The sequence below is a fragment of the Poecile atricapillus genome, chromosome Z (assembly GCF_030490865.1).
Source record: "Poecile atricapillus isolate bPoeAtr1 chromosome Z, bPoeAtr1.hap1, whole genome shotgun sequence".
NCBI classification, from domain to species: Eukaryota; Metazoa; Chordata; class Aves; order Passeriformes; family Paridae; genus Poecile; species Poecile atricapillus.
Genome location: NC_081289.1, coordinates 73,706,138 through 73,728,183, shown reverse-complemented (window position 1 = coordinate 73,728,183; position 22,046 = coordinate 73,706,138). Strand labels below are relative to the sequence as shown.

Genomic DNA, 22,046 nt, shown 5'->3' with positions numbered 1-22,046 from the left:
AGTACAATCTTTAAAGAGCAAGCTTTTAAAGCCTAAAATAGATTTAATAGATAACATTCACTTCTGATGGAGGCCAGGCAGCCAGATATATGTAGTACTCACTTCAAGAGGAAAGAAGGAGTTAATTTCACACCCTGCCAAAATTTGAAGTAAATAATTAAGAAAAGAATATGGGGGCACCTGGGGAATAACAAGGCATGGAGGTCACCAGCAAGGCAGGATTTTGTTCACATCAATCCATGCCAGGTCAGTCTGACTTTTTCTCAAGCACGGCAAGAGACATTGTTAGTGCGAGAGAAGCAGAAAGTATTGTACCTACTTGACATAGGTACTTGACTTTCAGTACTTGACTCATCTGACATTCTTAAAATAAATTAGCAAAATTTTATCAAGGTTATGTGATTTTAAGCTGGTTAGAGACTGGTTGTCTCTACTGAGAGAATGTGTATCAGCTTATCTGAAGATCAAAAGTGGAGGTTCAGGAAAAGCCTTACCTGCTTTGCTTTTTAAGTGTTTTTTGTTGGTAACCTCATATGATGGAACAGAAGGTCCATTTATAAAAATTCTGTACACCATAAAATTGGAGAAAGCTGCAAGTATATTGCAGAGTGGGATTAGGAATAAAATAACTTTGCTAAAATTCAATGTCCTTTTTGTAAAGTCAAGAACAGCAGAAAAAATAGAGAAAGGTCTTGAAGGTTACACTGGATCAAAAGGCAGACAGGAGTGGTATATGTTGAAAAAAATGGTAGATACCTTTATTACTACATTCTATAAAGTTTGTCAGGTCACAACTACAGGAATGCATTTTTGCATTTTCAAATACATTAGTACAAGTTGACACTTTCCTGCAGGAGAAAACAAGAATGACCACAAGTGTAGAAAAGACCAAACAAAAGTCCTGCAGTCTTAGAGAGAAGAATGATTGTGCACATGGTAGCAAGTATTCAAAAGGCTCTTGCAAAAAAAGGCTCTTGCAATCTACTTTCTGCTTCTTCCATATATAGGAAATAAAGCAATGGGCTTCATCTGCTCTTGTCAAAATCTAGGTGAGTTGCAGGGAAGTACTTTGTAGCAGTCAGGAAAGCACAGCCCTGTAATAAATTGCTTGGGGAAATTGTAGAGTCTCTAATAGCAGAGGTCTACAGGAATAAATTGCAAGAACAACTGTTGTAGGTGTAATTGATTCTGCCAGGGAGAATAGAGAGGAATGGATGATTCAGGTTCATTACAGCCCTACTTTTCTACACTTCTGTGTAATGGGTACCATAAATAAAATTATGGGATAAGGCCAGTGTTTTAAGCCGTTTACATTTGTCCTTTTGTTGTAAAATCTTTCAAGTTGGATAGGTACCTGAATTAGTAAACAAAATAACAAAGAACAAAAGAAACTTTCATGCAGCAAAGCGAGAGCTTTTTGGGAAAAAAGCTTAGAGGAAAAAAAAAAAAGAAAAAGAAGTATTTCTGTTGCAGTCATAGTTATATTCATGGAAATTGTTCAGTCATGAGCTGCTATTGTGTGCCCCAGGAGCAAAGGCCAAGATGAAGGCTGCCTCATTTTAAGCAAGTTCTGCAGAGAAAAGCCTGTATGTCGGACTCAACATGACCCAGTGTCATGACGAGTGTGACCTCAAAGTTTATCAAAGAGTGAAAAGATTGTGCTACTCAATTATTTTATAAAACTTTTCTCCCTGAGAGAGGTTACCTGAGAGGTCTCTGTCGTTTCTTATTGGCTGGCATTCTCTGTTGAAAATCTGAAGAAAGTGAAAACTGAATATTTTAGCTACAGTGAGAGTACCACATACTATGAGAGTACACATAATCATATTTTAATGTGCATGCTATGTTAAACTGTTCTGCAGTGCTATGCATTTACAAACTGTACATCCAGCCATAGAAATAAAGTGTTTTCCAAGTCTTATCCATATCTTTTATGTGGGGAAAGTGATGTAATTCAGTAATGCCTAGGCTCATAATGTGAGTGATACGGCATTATACCTGGGCCCATATCCTCTCATTTCATCACATAACTTAATCATTAAGGGACATAGCACATAAGTAGTAGAGCACAGACTACCTGTCTTACAATGGAAGTGCACAATGCACACTCTGTTCTACAAACTGGGAAAGTATTCAAAGTTATGCAAAGGAACATAACTTTTATTAAAATCAGTATACTAGAAATAAGCTGAGAGCAATCAAAATACAGCAGATATAAACTGAGATAAGTGTTAAAAAATGTGGATTATGCTAATTTAACTAAACTTGTTTCTGAGCGAAGAGATTTTAGCTCAGAACACTGTTCATATTTATATAAGGCCAAGCAGTAGTCCTGTAAATACCAAGAGCTTTAATGCTACATGGAGAGCAGAGCTATTTGGACTGAAGAAAATTTGGAAACAGGTCAGTCCCAGGGTATCTACTAAGTAAGTTTTTCAGCAGTGCTGAAAATGAGTGTTGCAAGGGGATTGTGGAGCAGGACATGCGCTCAGTGAGTGACAGGGGGCTCAGGCTGGAGGACAGGAGGTTACTGCATCTGCTTATTTACCTTTATTAACAAGGCTGTTTAGATGCAGATACCTTTTACAGAAGTTCAGCCAGTTGTCTATCCCTTCAGAGGGCTGGGGGCGTATGAGCCTAGCTGATACTTCCATGGAGAATGGGATATCCGCATCCATAAAACCACTGGGGTTTTTTGTTGTGTTGGTTTGGGGTTTTTTTTTATCCATGTTGCCCTTCTGTCTGCTAGTTCACAACAAAACTATTGACCCTATTGGCAAAACTCAAAGAATTCTAACATATTATGAAAGATATAAGCTGCCAACAGTAGGTCTGCTAAACACAGGACCTGGCAGCATCCCTGGCCATATGCATGTCTTGTCCCAGCAAACAAGTCAAGCAGGAGAAACAGTAAATGAGAGAGGCAAGAACAGCAAGGACTGATTTTAGGGCGTGACCAGGGCAGGACCTCTGTGGGCTGCAGAGAGATGTCAGAGGAGTTACTATGTCTGGGCAGGAATTCTGAATTAGATGCTGGGAAGATAAGGGGAGGTGTGGTGAAGAGGGAGTAGATGCGGGTGTTGTGATGAGAGCACGTGGGAGAGAGAGCTCAGATTATTGCAGTGACAATCTTTGAAAGGCATGGGTTAAGTTATTGAGGCAATTTTCATTTGTTGGGCACCCCCATGTGTGAGTCTTATGCAAATGGTAGGCTGAACAGAGGAGGGAAATATTCCTTCTTGGGTTTTTGTGAGTTTGCAGCAAAAAAAACAGTTCACACTCCAAGTTCAATACAAATTGTTTAAAAAGTCAGTCAGTCATGAGGCACATGCGTGGTTAGCAGATTTTCTCAGTTATAGTTCTTACTGTGTCTGAGAAGGAGCTCCACAAGCCAGTCTCATTTTATGATTTATAAGGGAGGAAAAGTTGAACAGCTTCTCCTAAAGTTTTTCCCAAAATTCCCTCCTACAAAAATGTGTTTCTGGAAAGAGAAGAAAATTTCTATGTTTTCAGCCTCACAACATAAAATGTTTTTAAGATTATGGGCATGTGTTAAAAAGGACCTGATAAAAGACTGCAAACTTGGCTGGAAAATTCCTCTGCACAAATTTGGTCAAGGATTTTTTTGTGCAGCTGAATTTGAAGTATCTATTTTCCATCGAGTGGTTGTGAAATATCTGATCCTTCTCACTCCTGCAGAGGCAGCTAAACTGATTTGCAGCACACGAGCACAGATCACTTCAGACATATTTTTCTGTCCACCCCAGTCTCATGGCTTTTGGTCAGCTCCCTGTGTGCCACTCTCACCTCTGCATGTCAAACACACCACTCCTATGCTGTGGGAACATCTTTGCTACCCTTATGTCTGGCATGACGAAGATGTATTTTTGTACAGGCTGGACATGATTGTTTGCAGCCATGCAGATGTGGCTGCATTAAATGATGTAGTAGTGTACAATCCATCAGTTTCCATATGTTGTTGGCTGTTTTTACTTTGGATAATTGAATAGTTATCTCACTGTAGAAAACAGCAGGGACAAACACTTAAATCTCACTGTGAAGTAAGGTGAGAGTCTTTGGCTGATCTCTAAAAGCCACATCATGACAAATCCTGTGACTTTAGGATTACAGACAAAGTCAATAGAGAACACTTATTGCACTGGGAGAAAAATACTCATGAAAAGCACAGTGTCACTAAAACAATGCCCAAGGACAGAGTAATGTATTCCTCATTAATGTTATTTAATCACTGGTAATTTATAAGAACTAAAATTCCAATGAGATACACAGTCAAGAATTTACCTCAGATGCTAACTCAGGTGCACATTATAGCTGTATGGTCTAGATGAATATTCAATCTTTTATCATTTCCTACATAAATATGCACAGACACTGGGGGTTTTTGGTAGTGAAAACACAGCTGAGAGAGATGCTGCTAAAATGTAGAATATGAGACTTTTGAATAAGATAATGTGATTCTACCCTTAAGCATTTATCTTCTAAGACTTCAGACTTTTGTGTGAATATTTCATCAATAAGAAATACAGAATTTCTGTCACTAGTTTATCCTTTTTTGTCTATCAGTATATTGTATATTATATTTTTTTCTATTTCTGTCCATAGCAGAGTAAATGGCAGCTTTGTGTTCTAGAAATTTTTCTTTCCATTAGTGCAAGGCAGGAATTCAGTGGTGAATTAATTCACATATACTACATGTACTTTGGCAAGACAGATGGATTTTTGGGGCTTTGCAACTGAGTGGTTTTAAAACTTGTAAGAAGTCTGCACTGAGGGACCCCAAACATTTTGTAGTTGGCCCAAGACACCTGCATCCTTTCTACTTAAATATGTCTGTTTAATTGTTTAATAGTTATGTGACCATTTTCCTATCTCTCAGAATGTTATAGTGTGGAGAAACAAACCTTCCTCTGAGCCAGACTTTGGCATCTCATCATCTATTAGATTGCTTCTTAGGAGCTACTGCTGTATTAAAATTCAAGGATACTTTCTGAGATGTTTCTGTTCCCAGATGAACATGATGTTACCTTTGCCTTCCAAAATTTTATTTTTCTATTCAGATTACAGTATGAATCCAAGGATCCTGTGCTGAGCAAGTTTGCAGCAAAAAGAGCTGCTGAAAATTAGTGAAGTAACTCTGTGTCACACACAGAGCATATATTAATCTAATGCAATAGAGAATTAGAAAGAGGTCAACTCATGCTTGACCATTCTCACTTACATGCTTTGACTCTCTTTTTCAGTATCTGCATGCAAATGGGATTGTGCATCGAGACTTGAAGCCAGAAAATCTACTCTATGCAACACCAGCACCAGATGCACCATTAAAAATCGGTGAGCAGCATTAAAAGTGCGATGCCTTTGAGTCAGTAATATGTGCTAACTGATGTTTGGAGTTGATGCACCTCACAATCACCCTGTTTGAAGCCAGTGCTTAATGAACAGCATGTTACTTCAGCAGCACAGCTGCACATGATGGTGTCAAAACCAATGCAAAACTAAATCCTTGCTTGGAGAATTTATAGCCAAAATTGTGCCAGCGTGGCAGAGATTAACACACTGGGAAAAAGAAGGATCATGAGAACAGCATAAAGTTCTGTGCACCACTTCTATGCCCCTTTTTTCTGTTAAACTAGTACTTTAAGAGGAAAGATACATTGGTGGGAAAATCAAAATGTGCAGATAAATGGTAGAAAGATAATTGGGTAAGGCTGGCTTCTGTTTTGAAGGCAGATTTGAGGGACATGGAGAGATTTTTGCAAAGAGCACAGGAAAACTCTCTGAAGCCTGGTCAGCACCACAGAGGGGGTGAGGAAGGACAAGGCTGTCCTGATCAGGAATGTATTGTGCCAGTTCTGTTGGAGGTGGCAGACACTTCCAAAGGGTATGATCTCCAAAAATTTTGGACATGCCTAGTTTTTGCTTAAGCAACAAGGAGCATCTGTGCCACCCTTCTGGGTTTGAAAATACCACCTGGTGCTCCCTTAGGAGCATGAGTTTTTTCCATGTTCATCAGGCTGGTGTTCATCATGGGTTTCTGGAGACAAATTTCCATGAACTGGCCTCAAGAAATTTAGTATAAATTTCTAGGAACATCTTAGTTCTCAGGGTGATGGTATCTTAATTTATGTCTTATCCTACTTACCTTTCCTGGAAAGGCTCTAAATTTGATAATATAATGCAGCACCAATGGCTTTGGTTTGATGTCCAGAGTGTGTAGGGCTTTTGAAGCATTTCCTAAATGCCAGGATTATTCATCTTCCTGGTGAAGTCATTGCCGTGTTTAAATTGAAATCCAGTTTTGAACGAGTGGCTGTTTTTATAAAAGTAAACTGTTTTCCTAATTAGATAAATAATAATGCAAGAAGGATAGCCATTTAGGAACAAGTGACCTATTTTTATCCTGATCTTGAGTCAAAATATTCCCTTTTATATTTGGTCAAACAAAACAAAATCAAGTATTTTTTGCTTTTGATGCAAAGGTGATTTTCATCACCTAAACCAGAATTTTAATAAGCTCAGTTTATTCTCAGTGAAAAAAAAAGAGTTGTGAACAATTCAATTTTTATGACTTTTGTAAAGGAGTCATACAAGTGCAGTATGTATTATCATGAAGGCCCTTGCTCTGTGAATAGTAATCCAGGGTGGAAACATTGCAGAAAGGATGATCAATACTTCTGTCACCATCTTTATGCCCCTAGAAGCCTTCTATCAAAATACTGCTGATATCGTGGTTTTGTCTTGCAGAGATTACATGACTCTTGACTAAAAAAGCAACCCAGAATAGTTCTGGTAATTTTATTGGATTACTCACAGAGTAGAAACTGAATATATACCTAAAATATATTTCTGGATCTCTGCTTGCATGCCCTTAGGCCTCACACTGTACTGGCTTTGTGCAGTTTTCAGAATAAAATACAAGCTACATTTTTGTCAAGCAGGAGCCAGGAATACTCATTTGTACAGCAAATTTTGCTTCCAGATTGCAGCATGGGTAGATTAGTTAAATCAGTGCTTACCTCTGGAAATGCCAATACCTTCATTTAACATATAATTGTTTATTTAATTGCATATACAACAAACAAACCCCACGTTATTACAGCGAGTACGAACATTAACATTCCCAAACCATCTTAACAGCTGACTTTGGACTTTCCAAGATTGTGGAAGATCATGTGACCATGAAGACAGTTTGTGGAACTCCAGGGTACTGTGGTATGTTGTTTTGTTACTTACATTTGCTTTTATAACTGTAAAGTCAACAGAAAGAGGACACTGGACAGCTGATAATACAATTCAGGTGACATTGTCGTTGTCCATTACCTTATGTGGCATTGCCTGCAAAGCACACACACTTGCCAAGTCTGCTTTAGAGCAGCACCTAATTCCGGTCCAGTTAGTTTCATAAAACTATATTTCTTATATTAGCTATTAATGTTCTGGTTGTCTTCTCTTGTGACAGTTACACTACCAATGCCACACATCTATAGTCAGTGCTTAGCTCTTTTAATGCCCTTCCTCATACACTATAAAAATTAGGCTTATTCCCATAGAAGAGCCCTCAGAGTTATGTTGACTTGGTGGGAAGGCTTGAGGCTGAATATTTCTGCAGAGAAGGGAAGAAAGGAGCTTTATGCCTATAGTCATGTGTCTATAGCAATCCTTGATTTACAACTCAAGTTAACTGACAGTGCAGAAGTCCTGGTGCCCGGAAAATATTCAAGCATTACTTTCCAGAATTGGAGGAGACCCAGGAGAAATACTGTTTAAATGCCAAATTAAACTATGAATAATTCATGGTTCCAGGCTGCCAGCTCCCACATCCTGCTCACCCATGTATCGGCAGCTTCTCCAGAAAGAACACAACAACAAAAACAAAAACTGGAATCTGAATTCTTTGGCATCAAGACTTGACAATCTACAGTCCTTGGGATGTGCAGATTGATGCAGAGGACTGCAGGCAAGAAGGTGGTCACAGCAAACTTTGTGTGCTGCAATGTTGTGCCTTCCATGAACTTAACTAGAAGAGCATCAGTGATTTCTGAGAGCAGCACAAGAAATGAAGCCCAGTGCAAAGCAGTGATTCATGATCAGTCTGTTACAGGCAACATCTAAACTAAAAGCAATGTGTGGGACAAATCCATTCACCAAAAGAAAACTTCTGGAAATTGATCTGGAAAAAAAATACCAAAAGCCCTTCTCTTCATGGCTATGCAAGTGTAATGTGGGGAGGGGAAGAGGTTGCACTGATGCTCATAGGCACAGCCAGCCCACTGTGCTCCAGGAATGTGGCAGTTATCCCATGTGCAATCACAGATCCAGGGACCAGGGCCCTCAAGCTGTGCTTATCAAGCTGCTTGGGTAGACATTGACTCCTGTTTACTGTTGCAGATCTGAAGTCCCCAAAAACTGCCTGGTCTTTCTGTCTGGTCCTCACTGCAGCAGAAACAACTCTCTGAAATGATCTGTCTTTCTTTCCATCTAAAACAGAATATCAAAAATAAGCCCTAAATAAAGTGCCAAATAAATAGTCTCATAGAACCATTGACTTAACCATGGACTTAATAGACTTGGAGGTCTTTTCCAACCTTTGACTGAACACCACCATGCTCACTAAACCATGGCACTAAGGGTCATGTCCAGTTATTTCTTGAACACCTCCAGGGATTATGACTCCACCATCTCCCTGGGAAGCCTGTTCCAATGCTTAGCCACACTTTCTGTGAGAAAATCCTTCCTAATGTCCAACCTGAATCTCACCTAGTTAAGCTTGAGCTGTTTTCTCTTGACGTATCATTGTTATGTGGGAGAGAAAGCCAATCCTCACCCCACAACAACCTCTGTCCAGGTAGTTGTAGAGACTCCCTGAGCCTCCTTTTCTCCAGGCTGAACACTCACACCTCCCTCTGCTCCTCTTAGTATTTATTTTCTATAACTTCACCAGTTTCATTGCCGTTCTCTGGACACGCTCCAGCCCCTCAAGGTCCTCCTGGTTGTGAGGGGCCTCAAACTGGACACAACATTTGAGGTGTGACCCCAGCGCAGGGGGGATCGTCACTGCCCCACTATTGCCAGGATGCCCTTGGGCTTCTTGGCCACCTGGGCACAGCTGGCTCGTGTTTAGCTACTGTCAACCAGCAGACCCAGGTCCTTTCCTGCTGAGCAGTTTTCCAGCCACCCTGCCCCTAGCCTGTAGCAGGGGGTTGTTATGGCCCAAGGCAGGACTGACACTCAATCTCACTGAACCTCATGCTATTGGCCTTTCACAGATCCAGCCTCTCCACATCCCTCTGAACAGCTTTCCTAGTTGCCCCTTGACTTGGTGTCATCTGCAAATTGACTGAGGGTGCCCTTGATCCCCTCATCCAGATAATGCAAAAACATCCAGGATAAAGATGTAAAAACAGGACTTGTCCCAACACTGAGCCCTGGGGCACCTCACTGGGGTTACATCCATCACCAGCTGGATTTAGCTCCATCCACATCACTCCCAGGTCCAGATGTTCAGACAGTTTTTCACACAGTGACACAGCACCTGTCCAAGCCATAAGCAGCCAGTTTCTCCAGGAGAGTGCCATGGGGGACAGTGCCAAAGGCTTTACTGGAGTTCCCATAGACAACATCCACAGCTCTCCCCTCATCTGCCAGGTGGATCACCAGCTCATAAAAGGAGATCAGGATGGTCAGGTAGGATGTGCCATTCCTGAACCCCTGTTGGCCTGATCCCCTGCACTGTCCTGTACGTGTCGTGAGATCGCATTCAAGATGATCTCCATGATCTTCCCTGGCACCGAGGTCTGGCTCACAGGCCTGCATCCATCTTCCTTCATCCTGTACTTCCCTGCATCCATCTTCCTCTCTTTCTTATGGATGGACATCACATTAGCCAGCCTCCAAATCATCTGGGACATTCCCAGTTAGATAGGACTGATGATCAGTGATGCAGAGCAGCTTGACAAGCTCCTTCTCCAGCTCCCTCAGCACCCCAGGATGAATCCCACATGGTCCCAGGGACTTGTGAGTGTCTAAGTGGCTCAGCAGGTCACTGCCTCCCTTGTCCTGGATTGCACAGGGTCTGTTCTGCTCTCAGTCCCTGTCTGCCAGCTCAGGGGCTGGCTCCCAGAGGATAAACAGGCCTTGCTGTTGAGGACTGAGGCAAAGAAGGCATTAAGTACCTCAGCCTGTTCCTCATCCTTCATTCCAGTGCTTGCCTCTGCTTCCAGTAAAGGATGGAGATTTTCATTGGCCCCATTTATGTTGTTGATGTATTTATAAAAACACTAAGCAAAATACTGAAGTTAAAGCATTCACCTTCTTGGTCACATTGTAGCTCCAGTGCAGCTGTAGCTTTCTGTGGTTCTTTTTACAAACTAAAAAGAATTTCAATCCAAAGTACACTTCTCATTTTATTCTGGCTCAGCTTGGGCATGACTTCTCTTGCTTTATAGTCAGTGAAGGGAATCATTTACCTAATTAAGGGCATAAATGGGTAGTGCCAACTTTTTACAAAAGACACGACTGTACATGGACTTTAATTGATTTTGTGACTGTTATTTCTTCACTCAGCTTTTGTGTTTACTGACAAGTGTTTTGTCCTCTGCAGCACCAGAGATACTACGGGGATGTGCCTATGGCCCTGAAGTGGACATGTGGTCCTTGGGGATTATCACCTACATCCTGTAAGTGCAGACAGTGCTACAGAGAGGTTCCCTTTTTAGTCCCTTTTAGGACTTCATGACACTATGAGCTGTGCCGTTGAAGATAAGGGCTTGAACTTTAATTATTATATTCCAAACCTTACTGAAGCAAGTAAAATCCTACAGGAGGACACTCAGTTTAAATATTTGATAAATATAACAGTTCTTCCTGCACAGCAACAAGATATGTGCAGAATGATGCTATTAGTGTGAACGACTATAGGCCAAAAGTTCCAAAGACTTGTGTTTAAATAGCCATTTTTGTCTAAGTCTTATTGTGACTAGTCATGATTCAATTGCTAAGAATTGTAATTACTTTATTGTATTGAATGAATTTTTCAAAGGAAGATTACTGAGAAGGGAAAATAGTCTATGATGTATTGACTCCCTTCTTTATGGGAGAATAGCTAGAAGACTTAATTTAGACCCTTGGCAATGGCAATGCTAAGACAACTTGTGTAGTTATATATAATACCTCTAGGATGCCTTTTATGGGAAGAAAATGAGATTTTACGTATGTACTTGTCTTGGTTTGAAAGACAGGTGTCTGCTAAGGAAGGTAGGAGCCTTGGAATGGAAAATGTAAATTCCCTCCCTTCAAATCATTATATTTTTGAAATTAAGGGGCTCTCAGGCAAAAGATATGAGAATAGGAATAACAGTTCTTTACTAGTACATATAATGAGGCAAACAAAACAACTCGGGCATTAACAAGAACCAGAACCAGGACCCAGTGGCTGCCTGCTTGGCCTCAGGCTGAGGGAGCTCGTGGTGGCGGCAGCTCAGTCCTGACAGGAAGGGATGGGACACAGGCTTTGCTGCACAAACCCTGGGGCAGCCAGGTCCTGGTGCCCAGCAGGACTCTTCTCTCTGCGAGTGGGATCCCTAACTCTTTGGGGGTTTTTTTTAAGTACCAATAAATACCCAGTTTCCTAGCAACTTTTGCGGGAAAAAAATCTCTAAGTAATAAAGAAAGAAAGAAAGCCAACCCCCAACAGTGCCTTATAGATATGGAGGATTTTATATATGTGGGCCATTGTCCCTCCCCTGGTACATGCCATGTCCAGCAAGTATAGTGTGCAATAACACAATTCTTTTCATCTTTTGCAAAGAAAATAACTATATTCTCTAGAATTTATACTCAAAGTCCATATAAGGATATATAAACACTCTGATGGTAATGTTAGAAAACATTCATCTTTTGTTCTGCACATAAGCCTCAAATAGTTCACACGTCTCTTTTTGGGTATCTGTAAATAATAGGCTACAATATTCCTATTTGCCATTTTGCTATTTGCTCCTTTTTAAATGTGTCTATCTTTGTCTCAAGGTCTGGTTTCAGATCCAGACCCTGTGTTGAAGATCACATCTCAGATACTGCCTGCCAGGTGCTCATTTCTTGCAACTTTTAAGGTTTCCATTCAGAGATGTGAAATTTGCCAGCAAGGTGGTCCCCAAGACTGGAGAGGTGGTTTTTGTTGCCCCTTAAAAAAGCCACCTAGATTAAGTTAATGGCCTTTCTTAGTTACTCAAGGCTTAATGAAATTGTTGCATTTCAAACTAAGAGCCTTTTTTAAGCAGGACTTGTTTTCAAGTGTAAGCAAGCTCCAACCAAACTCCAGACAATTCCTATCTGAATATCTGGAGTGGCATTTTCTATATGTAGCTTCTCAAAACCTTCCAGCTATTCAGGGGATGCTCCCAAGCCACACTAAACTTTTGCAGGTGCATAAATACAAGTGTGTGAGTTCTTGCCCTGGATGGGGCTGCATGACTATAGATACTCTTCTATTGTTCTTCCTTCTAATCCTGTCCTACTCCCATCTCAAAATCTAACTTGATCTACAGGAACAAGACAGGCAAAAATCTACCTGGCTGTCTCTTCCATTTGCTTTAACAGTACTCAACATTAAAACTCTCTTATTGTGTATAAAGCTTTGTTGATCTACATGCCTGATGGATTAGAAACTGAGACCAGAAAGGTACATGTGAAATTACTAAGTCATTAATCCTGGAGCCCAGAGGACAATGTTGCCTGTCTCAGTCTCATAGTTCAGTAAAGGAAAACTACTTACATAGAGTCAAAAAAATATAATAAAAAAATTTCCTGTCTGTCCCCCCAGAATGGAGTGGATGTAGGACTTAACACCCATGTTAAAGAGGATCTGCATAAAACTGCATCTTGCCATTAACCAAAGTGAACTTACTATTTGATTAAAAAAAACTTTGTCACATATTCTGACAGAAATTTTTCCTGAGCCAAATTATAGTAAGACCTATTTGTGATAACTGTCATAATTCAAGGGAAGCCACATGTATAGTTTTAAAAGTCAAGAGGAGCAGTCCTTTTGTATGTCTAAAGCAGCTTAGAAATCCTTCTGCATGTTTGAGATGAAGATAGTGGTTGACAAATACAGAAGCTTTGCCTGTAGTTGAAATTGCATGGATTTAATTAAACGTGTTATTTTACTAAGTTGCTTAAAAGGACACAAAACATCATATGGTCATTTTTAGTTGTTTTTTAAGCTGTCTACATTGACTTTTCCTTTATTAGTAGGTAACTGATATAAAGTGAATCACAATAGTAAAATGTTCTTTCAAAATAAAATTAAATCAAGTGCAGCCACGCTAGTCTTGCACTGATTTAATTAATCTAATCTGAAATATCCACGTTTACTTGGCTATTTTGGCATGTAGCAAGAAAAAAAAAAAAAAAAAAAAAATCTGCTGAAGTGGATCTTTAAGTAGAAGCATATCTATTGAAATTGTTAATAGGAGAACAATAGATGATGGTAGTGAGTTCAGTTAGGAGGCTTCCAGCACAGTCACAGCAAGGCTTAAGGAGGTTCTTACTGTCATAGGTTATTGGGATCCAAAAGGCAGTTTGGGCTGAGCCAGTGAAGGGCACTGCTCAAGGGTGTTCCATGGGGACAGCAGGGACCTGCTGAAAGCCCAGAAATGCTGATGGGAGAGGCAGCAAGCAGGAGGGGAGCAGCAGAGGGGCTCTGGCTAGCCACCACCTACTGAAGCACAAGGTTTGGAGGCTGGATCCTTGTGTTTTAATGTGTCTCTGCCAGACTTGGAAAAATAACGTGCTCAGAATGTGCCTGCAATGAGGTGTTTCTCCTCTTCAGCAGTGGAATGTAATGCAGCTGTTCCACCCACAGCTATGTACCACGCCCAAAAACACATTTCTTCCTTGAACATCAGCCTCCTTTTTCAGAACAGCAAGCACATTGTGTTTAAAAATACAAAAACAGGTTAAAATGTAAGGCTTTTCTAAATTCGTTGCTGTCTTGATATTTATGATCTGCTTTTGTTTTCCTCTCATCATCTTACTGCTTGTTGCATTTTCTGGAGGCAGAGGAGCAGATAGACTTTCTCTGTTGAGCTCAGATCACATACTGGCTGAATAGGAAATTCATTTCAAAAATCTGATTATGTGTGCAGGCATGATTAAGGTGATTTAATCACTTAACTAAGTGATAAAAAAAGACATTATACAAATGGAAACCACATCTATGAGTCTGCTTTCCCTGGGGCCAGCCGTGTGGATCCTTGTATTATTTAATATATTTATAAATGCAGTCATTTAGTGAGATCACAAGACTTCTAGGTTGTATGTAGGTTACCTAAGTAAAGATGAGGGCTGGTCATGAAAACTTACCAAAGGTTTTTACATATTGTGGCTAATAGGATGAAAAAGTGTACATGAATAAAAATCAGTCCTAACTGGATATATAAAAACTTGTAACTTCATGTGTAAGATGAAGTTTCCTCAGCTAATTTCTATTCCTCTGGCAAGAGTTACAGGGATTCTGATAAATGCTTCATGATCCTGTTTTAATAATTCCAATTAAACACATGTGAAAATAGAAAAAATACTATTAGAAAAGCCTTTCCCAGTGCTTAAGAATTCATATGGCCACATTTCTCCCCGCTCTGTAGAATTAGGGATTCATGAGTCCATCCAGGTCTGGTTTCCCAAAGTGATCTACAGAACACAAAGTAGGGAAAAATACTACCATGAACAGTTTCTAACAACACAAGACTAATTAAACTTGGATAAACTAATTTTTTTTTATCCTTTCAGACTTTGTGGCTTTGAACCATTTTATGATGAAAGGGGAGATCAGTATATGTTTAAGAGGATCCTGAGCTGTGAATATGACTTTGTGTCCCCCTGGTGGGATGATGTGTCTCTGAATGCCAAGGATTTAGTAAGTAAAGCAAAAATGAGACTTGTTGTATTTAGTATTTTTGTCACTGAGAAAGAGTCCATTTTGGGGTGGGGGCAGAATAATTCATGAATTAGTTGATCATAGTTGTTTCCTCTTGTCTTTGCTTTATTATGGTGCTGTAATTTTGCACTTGAAACATAGATACTCTGGTTCTTTTGTGAAGTAAGCCATAGATTGTTGGCAGCTGTCACAGTGCTCATGTGAAGCTCTTACAGATCTGAAGTGTTTCATCATTCCTCTTTTCCAGGCAAACACCTTCAGGGGAATGTAGAAACAAGCCCTTCTTTTTGTGCAGTTTTCAAGCCTGAATTTTGGGGAAGAATATAAAAAGGAATGACACTTCCCCCCCACTGCTTTTTCTGACATACTTTTTGTGTACATTCAGGTTTTTTTTAGTAGATGAGGAAAGATTGACTACTTTTAAATATGCTCCTTTAGAAAAATGCAAGGGCTGGCATGCTATCTGCACTGTATTCTTTTATTACTGGATAAAGTAATTTGGATCCAGGAGACACTGATCTGCAAAGATAGGTATGCTTGAGTCTGACTTTGTCAATAATATTTTGCATAATTCAGTTATTTTATTAGCACTGAAAACACAAGTGCTTAGTTCCATATATTCTTATGCAAGCTGTGTCAAAACATACTATGTCATTAATGTTAGTGAAGTACTTCAGGATGTTTCAAATGGAAGGACTGTACAAGTTCAAAGTACTTTTTTGCTGTTTTATGAGATGTGAAATTTTTCTAAGGCAAAAATTATATAATTTAATGTCAGATAAACAGCAGTCTACAGGTAAAGTTTTTGTCCTAACTGCTCCATACTGTTTTAGTAAAGTGAAGCTCAAACTTTCAGGTTTGAACTTTTCATAGCAAAACTGTAGATAAGGATAATGACCATGACTCTCAAAACCCATGCTGTGGGCAGTTCAGTGTTCAGCTGAAGTGATTTGCTTAACTGAAGGTTTTCCTTGGAGACACCCACAATGCCTGTTCTCCTCCATGCACTTCAGGGCACCAACTTTCTTTAAAAGCTCTTTGTAGCTCAGAGAACCCTAAAGCGAGTTTACCCTATGGGCACATAGGAGCAGTGGAGCCCTGTGCCATGCACTCTGCTCCGAGAGGGTCTGCAGTCAGGAGAGCTGGGTAAGTGTGGGTCTGCAGAGTGCAGTCTGCTTACTTTGTTACTCCATCCTCACCTTTCCTTTTTAAAACACCACTTGTCCAGAGATATAATAAAACCCATGGAATGTCGCTTGACTGGACACACCCTGTATCCAGCAGGACCGTCTCCAGTCCCAGGGTATGTTTGCAGTGCCTTTTTCCCAAAAATATCTTACAGTCATGTTTGCAGAAGTCCAGGTTTTCTGGCTTTGGTGACAGAAGGAATGGTGTAAACAGCATTAGTTTCAGAGTGAGCTAAGACAGAAACACTTGTACAGTTCTTTTTTTTTTTTATGTGTACATGAGGTTTTACAATGACTGAAAGAAACATTTCCTTTATGATGTACCTGACAGGGACTGAGTGGTACAAGTCTGCATGAGCTGCATATGCATAATTTAAACTTTCTAATCCTTTTAAAAACTTCTCCAAATCCAAAAGCAGAGCTACTGCTCAGAGATTTTGAGAATCTCTTAGGGTTTTTGTGACAATTCAGACATGAAAGAGCCTATGATAGATACAGGTCATCTGCATCGGTGATACCCTTCATATGTTGGTAACCAGTTGATTCTTTCTCTTCTCTCTTCCCCCTTAGTGGCTGTCTTAATCAGATGTTATTTATGGAGGACCAAGAAATGCCAGAATACTTACAAAAACACAAATGAAAATTCTTGTTGGTCTCTTAGAATGTCTCACCTAAGATGCTTCCCAAATGAAGACCAGAGCCCCCAAATGCAAAACTAGGTAAATTTGAATGAAGAATAAGATTGACAGTCTTTTGTATTTCTTGCTTGTGATGCAGGTTAAAAAGTTGATTGTTTTAGACCCCAAGAAACGCCTCACCACTCTACAGGCTTTGCAGCACCCATGGGTCACAGGGAAGGCAATAAACTTTGCACATATGGACAACGCACAAAAGAAACTTCAAGAATTCAATGCCCGGCGTAAACTTAAGGCAAGTCTCTGCTCATAGTCTCTGTTTTGGCTATGAAAGCATGCAATTAAATTAGTGGCCTTGCAGAAACCTTGCACATTTTTGAGGACAATATTCCATGATGTTATGGAAGCTTTTTATTTAAGATGTCTGATGAAGATTGAAGAAGTCGGAAGCTGATTTAGTCAATGACTGAAGCCAAACAAATAAAAATGTGTGACGTTGATTGAAAACTTTATCTACACAGATAGGACTGCTGAGGATGTACACAGCTCTCACAAAGTCCTTACTTTTCATCTTTTCTTCCCTTCTTCCTTTCTTGCTTCTATCCATCCATCTGTATTGCTGGTGCATCCTTAGAATACTGACCAGAAATAACAACATACTGAGTAATTTCTGAATGAGCATCCATAAATCTAGAAGAAAATTAGTCTATTAAAGCATGTTTTGACCCCTAACCCTCCCTCAGTTACCCATACCTCTCATCACAAAGCAGGAGGTTTAAGCCATCCTTCTGTATGATCTAGAGTCAGCATTTCAGATATGTAGGTCCATAAAATGTTCCCAGGATGCTCCTTTACCATCCAGTCTACATATCTACCATGGGACAAACCAGGGAAACATCTTTAGATGCAAATAGCAGGCAACTGGGAACCCGACTGACATAGTATCAGGAATTTTTCTTCTCCCCTAAACTGTTCTTCAGTTTTTAAAGATTTCCATCTGCTCAGGAGATAATTCCAGGGGTACTTCAGCACAGAAATTGTTAGCAACAGCTACAGTGAAGCTGCCCTTGTAGCCCTGGGGAATAAGAGTAAAAAATAACCTGAGAGCTTTAGTAAATTCCATAGAAATATCAATTCACAAAAAACTGACCCTTAACTCTGGCTTTGCCATATTTTTTTTAGTAGAGAACTGTCGAAGAGAATCTCCATGGGGTAAAGAAATTTGTTTTGTCACTTACAAAGTTCTGAGACTGTAGATAAAACTCACATTGATGTTTTGATTTTGTTTTTCTTTATATGTTTATACCAGAGACATTTTTTTTAAAGTTTATTTTATTTAGACCCCTACAGTAAATCAATTCATTCTTTTGTGATTACAGACTATTGCTTTTTTAAAGTTTATTTCTTCAGTGTTTCTCTGTTAAGATTAAATTATCAAATCTCCAGTTATAAAGAGGATTGATTGAAGTTAGCAATCCTTGTAGAGTTAATAATTTCCCACAAATATATGTGTAAAAGAAAAAATAAATTTTTAGACAATTCCAAAAAAAATAGAACCAGACATCAAAGTAGTGAGTACACACTTTAGCTGTTGTTTTCTTAGTAAGAATAATACATAATAATCTCCACTTTCCCAACATAAAAGTCCATCAGCAGGCTTCCTTTATGTAAAGACAAATTTTAAAGGGTAACTCTAAAGGTCTCAGTCAGAATTTGGTTTTTCATTGGCCGTGTTGAATTTGTTTCATAAACATCCAACACTGCTTGTGAGAGTAAATTACATTGAAAGTGTCTTTAGACATCATAATATTGCCATTGACAAGCCATTGCGTGGCTTGCTGTGTTTGTAATCAGTTTTCTAAAGTCCTCTCCTCACTAATGTGGATGTCTATAGTTTTTCCTTTAAGAGGTCTAGTCTCAAAATTCTTGCCACTTTCTTTGGTTTATACGTTATAGCATTTCTCCATTATCTGTTGTAGCTGATTCTTTTTTATTGACAATTTTTATGTTTTCTGTTTTTCATTAACACATTCTTTTTTCCTTTTTATTTTTTGTGGAGGTTTTTTTTGTTTCTTTCTTTTTTGTGTGGGGTTGGGTTTTTTTTAATATGTGTGTGATTACCTGTCCAAAGAATCCTCAAAACTTGCTATGCTCTTCATCTCTTCCTGCAGACCCACTTCTTTGATGTCTAAGCAAAAGCTGCCAAGTCAAAAATAGCTTGAGTTGTCACACACAGAAATTAGCATTTATTTTCTTCACCTCTGTATGTCTGGGTTTTTTTCAGGCAATAAAACTCTTCAAGGCAAAGGCTAATATATCTGTCTTCCTGTGTGTCTTCATTTTGTGATATTTCATGTGATATGAAAGCCTATTCCTAGTGTGTATTTTTATATATTTATACTTAGGAAGTTGCCCATGTGGTCTGCAACATTGTGCTTGGAATATGCAATAGTGATAAATATTGTGTTCCTTCTTGAAATATTCATGGAATAATCAGTGATAATACTATTGTTATTATTATGACAGAAGGCAATGACTTTCTTTTTTGCCATCCAGCCTGATCATGGGACACCTGAAGTATTTTCTAAACAACAACAAAAACAACAAAACCAAAAACAAAAAAAAAAAACCCAAAACCAAAACCGAACCCCTCCCCCCCCAAAAAAAAACCAAAAAAAAACCCCAAAACCCCACACACAAAAAAGAAAATAACAACAAAACAAAAACAACCCAGAAAACACCAGAAGGCATAGCTGAAAACCAGTTGTGTTCATGTCACCCAACCGGTAACCTTGTGAAAGCAGCAGCTTTAAACCTCAGCCCAGTATCCCAGGCGGCCTTCTGAGTGGGCCCTGGCCCAGGCAGGTTTCCACAGGTGATATTCCCAGGAAGACTAGGCACAGTGGCATTCCCTATGGGGCAGTGCTGAGGCCGTGGTGCCGACGGGCTGTGCCCCCTAAGGAATGTTTGCTTGGACCTCTCTCTCTCAGGCCGCCGTGAAAGCCGTGGTGGCCTCCACGCGCCTCGGCAGTGCCAGCACCCACAGCGCCCACGACGGCCACAAGCCCAGCCACAGCACCCACGACACCCAGCCCGAGGAGAAACCCACTCAGGAAGCGGCAGCAGCGGCAACAGCAGCGGTTCCAGAAGAAATGCCTTAGGTGGATGTTGCTGATGCCAGCAGAGATGTGTCATTTCATACACCAGCTACCTTGTCACCCAGCGAGACAGTAAGCTTGGCCTCTCTGGTTCTGCTTCGGGGCGCCACAGGCCCTGCCTGGTGATCCTACCTTCAGTGCATGTGACTGCTTATGGAAGTAGTAAACTGTACCGCTAGGCATGTCATGGAAACAGTGTCATTTGCAGTAATACCGGCAGGTGAAAACATGGGGATTACTAACTACCTACCACAATATGTATTCTTCATCTATCAGTGTTCCTAGGTGGCATTTGAAACAAAATGCTGTTTTGTTTGGTTTTATGGAAGTAGGTGTCTTATCTATGTTGAGTTTCTTTGAACTGTTTCCTTCCAGATTCATAGTCCTTCAGCAAACAAAATGGAAGGAAATATCAAACCAATGCTTTTAAAACTTATGCATGAAATAATTTATTTTATCTGTAATACTGAAAAGTTATTTGGGGATTTACATGCAAAAAAAAAAAAAAAAAAACCAACAAAATAACATTCCAGTACTTCTGAGAAGAAATTGAAATGGTAGTTCAACTGGGCATGAAAACATACATCGTGCAAGCTTGCATTGAGAATGCCTTATTCTGACTTTTCCTGTTTATATACAGTATTTTAATAACAACAAAAATTACTCAGATTTCTGCCATTCCATTCCACAGTAAAGTGTTAGCAAAAGAAAACCATAGACTTAACAAGGATTAAGGAGTACATGCAAATTTTTGGCATACCATTATATTTATTCATTAAAATTCTAATCTGCAGCTAGAAGACATTTTATAGGCCCTACAGGAATAATCTGCATTTAAATAAGTTGTATGTGCTTGAAGGAAGCTATGCCACAACTTACTGATTTTGCTTTGGGGAAACACTCTTATGCAAGGTCTGGGAGCAAGCAGTATAATCTAGTGGGTTCCTGTGTAGTTTAACCTCATGAGTGAGTAGTTTCCACTTGTAATTAGCCCACATTTTCCTAACAAAGGACCCCTCCTGTAAAGTGATCTACCAGCACCAATCTTGCATCCGCCCAGGGGTATTCTTGAGTTAGCAGCTGTGTGCATCAATCAGCTTGCAAAAATAGGGTCAGGCTCTTCAGCTATCTTGATGTTTTTGTTGAATGTGATTGATAGGAACTGAAAAACTAATGTGCATCAGTGTGTATGACCACTTACACTTGTTTGTTATCTATTTGAAAGCATGTGACTATTGTACTGATATATTACAAAAATGTCAAAAAGAACCTGATGTACAAAAATGTTATTTGTGCTTGTTAAACTTTTTAATACTGATAGTTACCTACCATCCTAATACAATCATCATTCCTCTTTTGCTTTAATGTTTTCATGTTGTTGTTAGGCCTTGCACAACTTGCCTTGAAAAAGTATAGCAGCTACTGAAAAAACCAAGACTTTAATAAAACATTCAATAACTACATTTCCTGATGAAATTAAAGGGTAATACAATGTTATTCGTATGGTAGATTTAATAAATAAAATGTGCTCTAAATTAATATATAAAGGAGGATTAAAGATCCTGTCTTTACTGTGTGAAAATGCATGCTAATGAATCTATTATACTTGAGATTTTTTTATCCAGTTCTTAGAATTCTGTACAAAAAGTTTTGCTGACTAAGAAGCTGAAATTTAAAGTACAATCATCCATTCAGTTTTCAAGGGACACACTTTCAGGTCAGCTGAATCATCTGGTGGGGCCATACCAGCTGTATGCAAGCCAACATGACACTTTTACGGATTTTTCCCTTGGAAACAAGTTCAGCAAGATTAATAACTTTGGAGGAGATCATAGGTACATCTACCTGTCTCACTTTTTACTCACTGTCTTACCTCCTTTGAGGTCACTGGAAGAAAAATGCAATTTTCAGCTACTTCACTGCTGTCATACTGTGGTGAAGTCACCCAAGTTCAGTCAGTAGGGAAGTTTGATGGGAGAGGCTGGATTTCTGTATCATTTTGTCCTTCATTTGGGATCATTGCTTCAAACCTGCAGCAGTGGAGTTGGCTGTGCAGTAACTGCACATCTGTAAGAGTTTAAGAGTAAATTCCTTCATCTGAGGCACGGTT

The 22,046-nt window shown here is 39.5% G+C and overlaps 1 protein-coding gene across 1 annotated transcript in view; it reads left to right on the top strand.

The window, feature by feature from the left end:
- CAMK4 (calcium/calmodulin dependent protein kinase IV) overlaps nt 1-21,554 on the top strand; it is a 154,141-nt gene extending 132,587 nt beyond the window's left edge. Inside the window, exons 6-11 of the mRNA XM_058827964.1 lie at nt 5,262-5,352; nt 7,159-7,233; nt 10,622-10,697; nt 14,809-14,935; nt 16,921-17,073; nt 19,769-21,554. Of these exons, the coding sequence (XP_058683947.1) occupies nt 5,262-5,352; nt 7,159-7,233; nt 10,622-10,697; nt 14,809-14,935; nt 16,921-17,073; nt 19,769-19,939 (693 nt within the window). The 3' untranslated portion in view covers nt 19,940-21,554. The remainder of the gene's footprint in view (nt 1-5,261; nt 5,353-7,158; nt 7,234-10,621; nt 10,698-14,808; nt 14,936-16,920; nt 17,074-19,768) is intronic.
- The last annotated feature ends 492 nt before the right edge of the window (nt 21,555-22,046 follow it).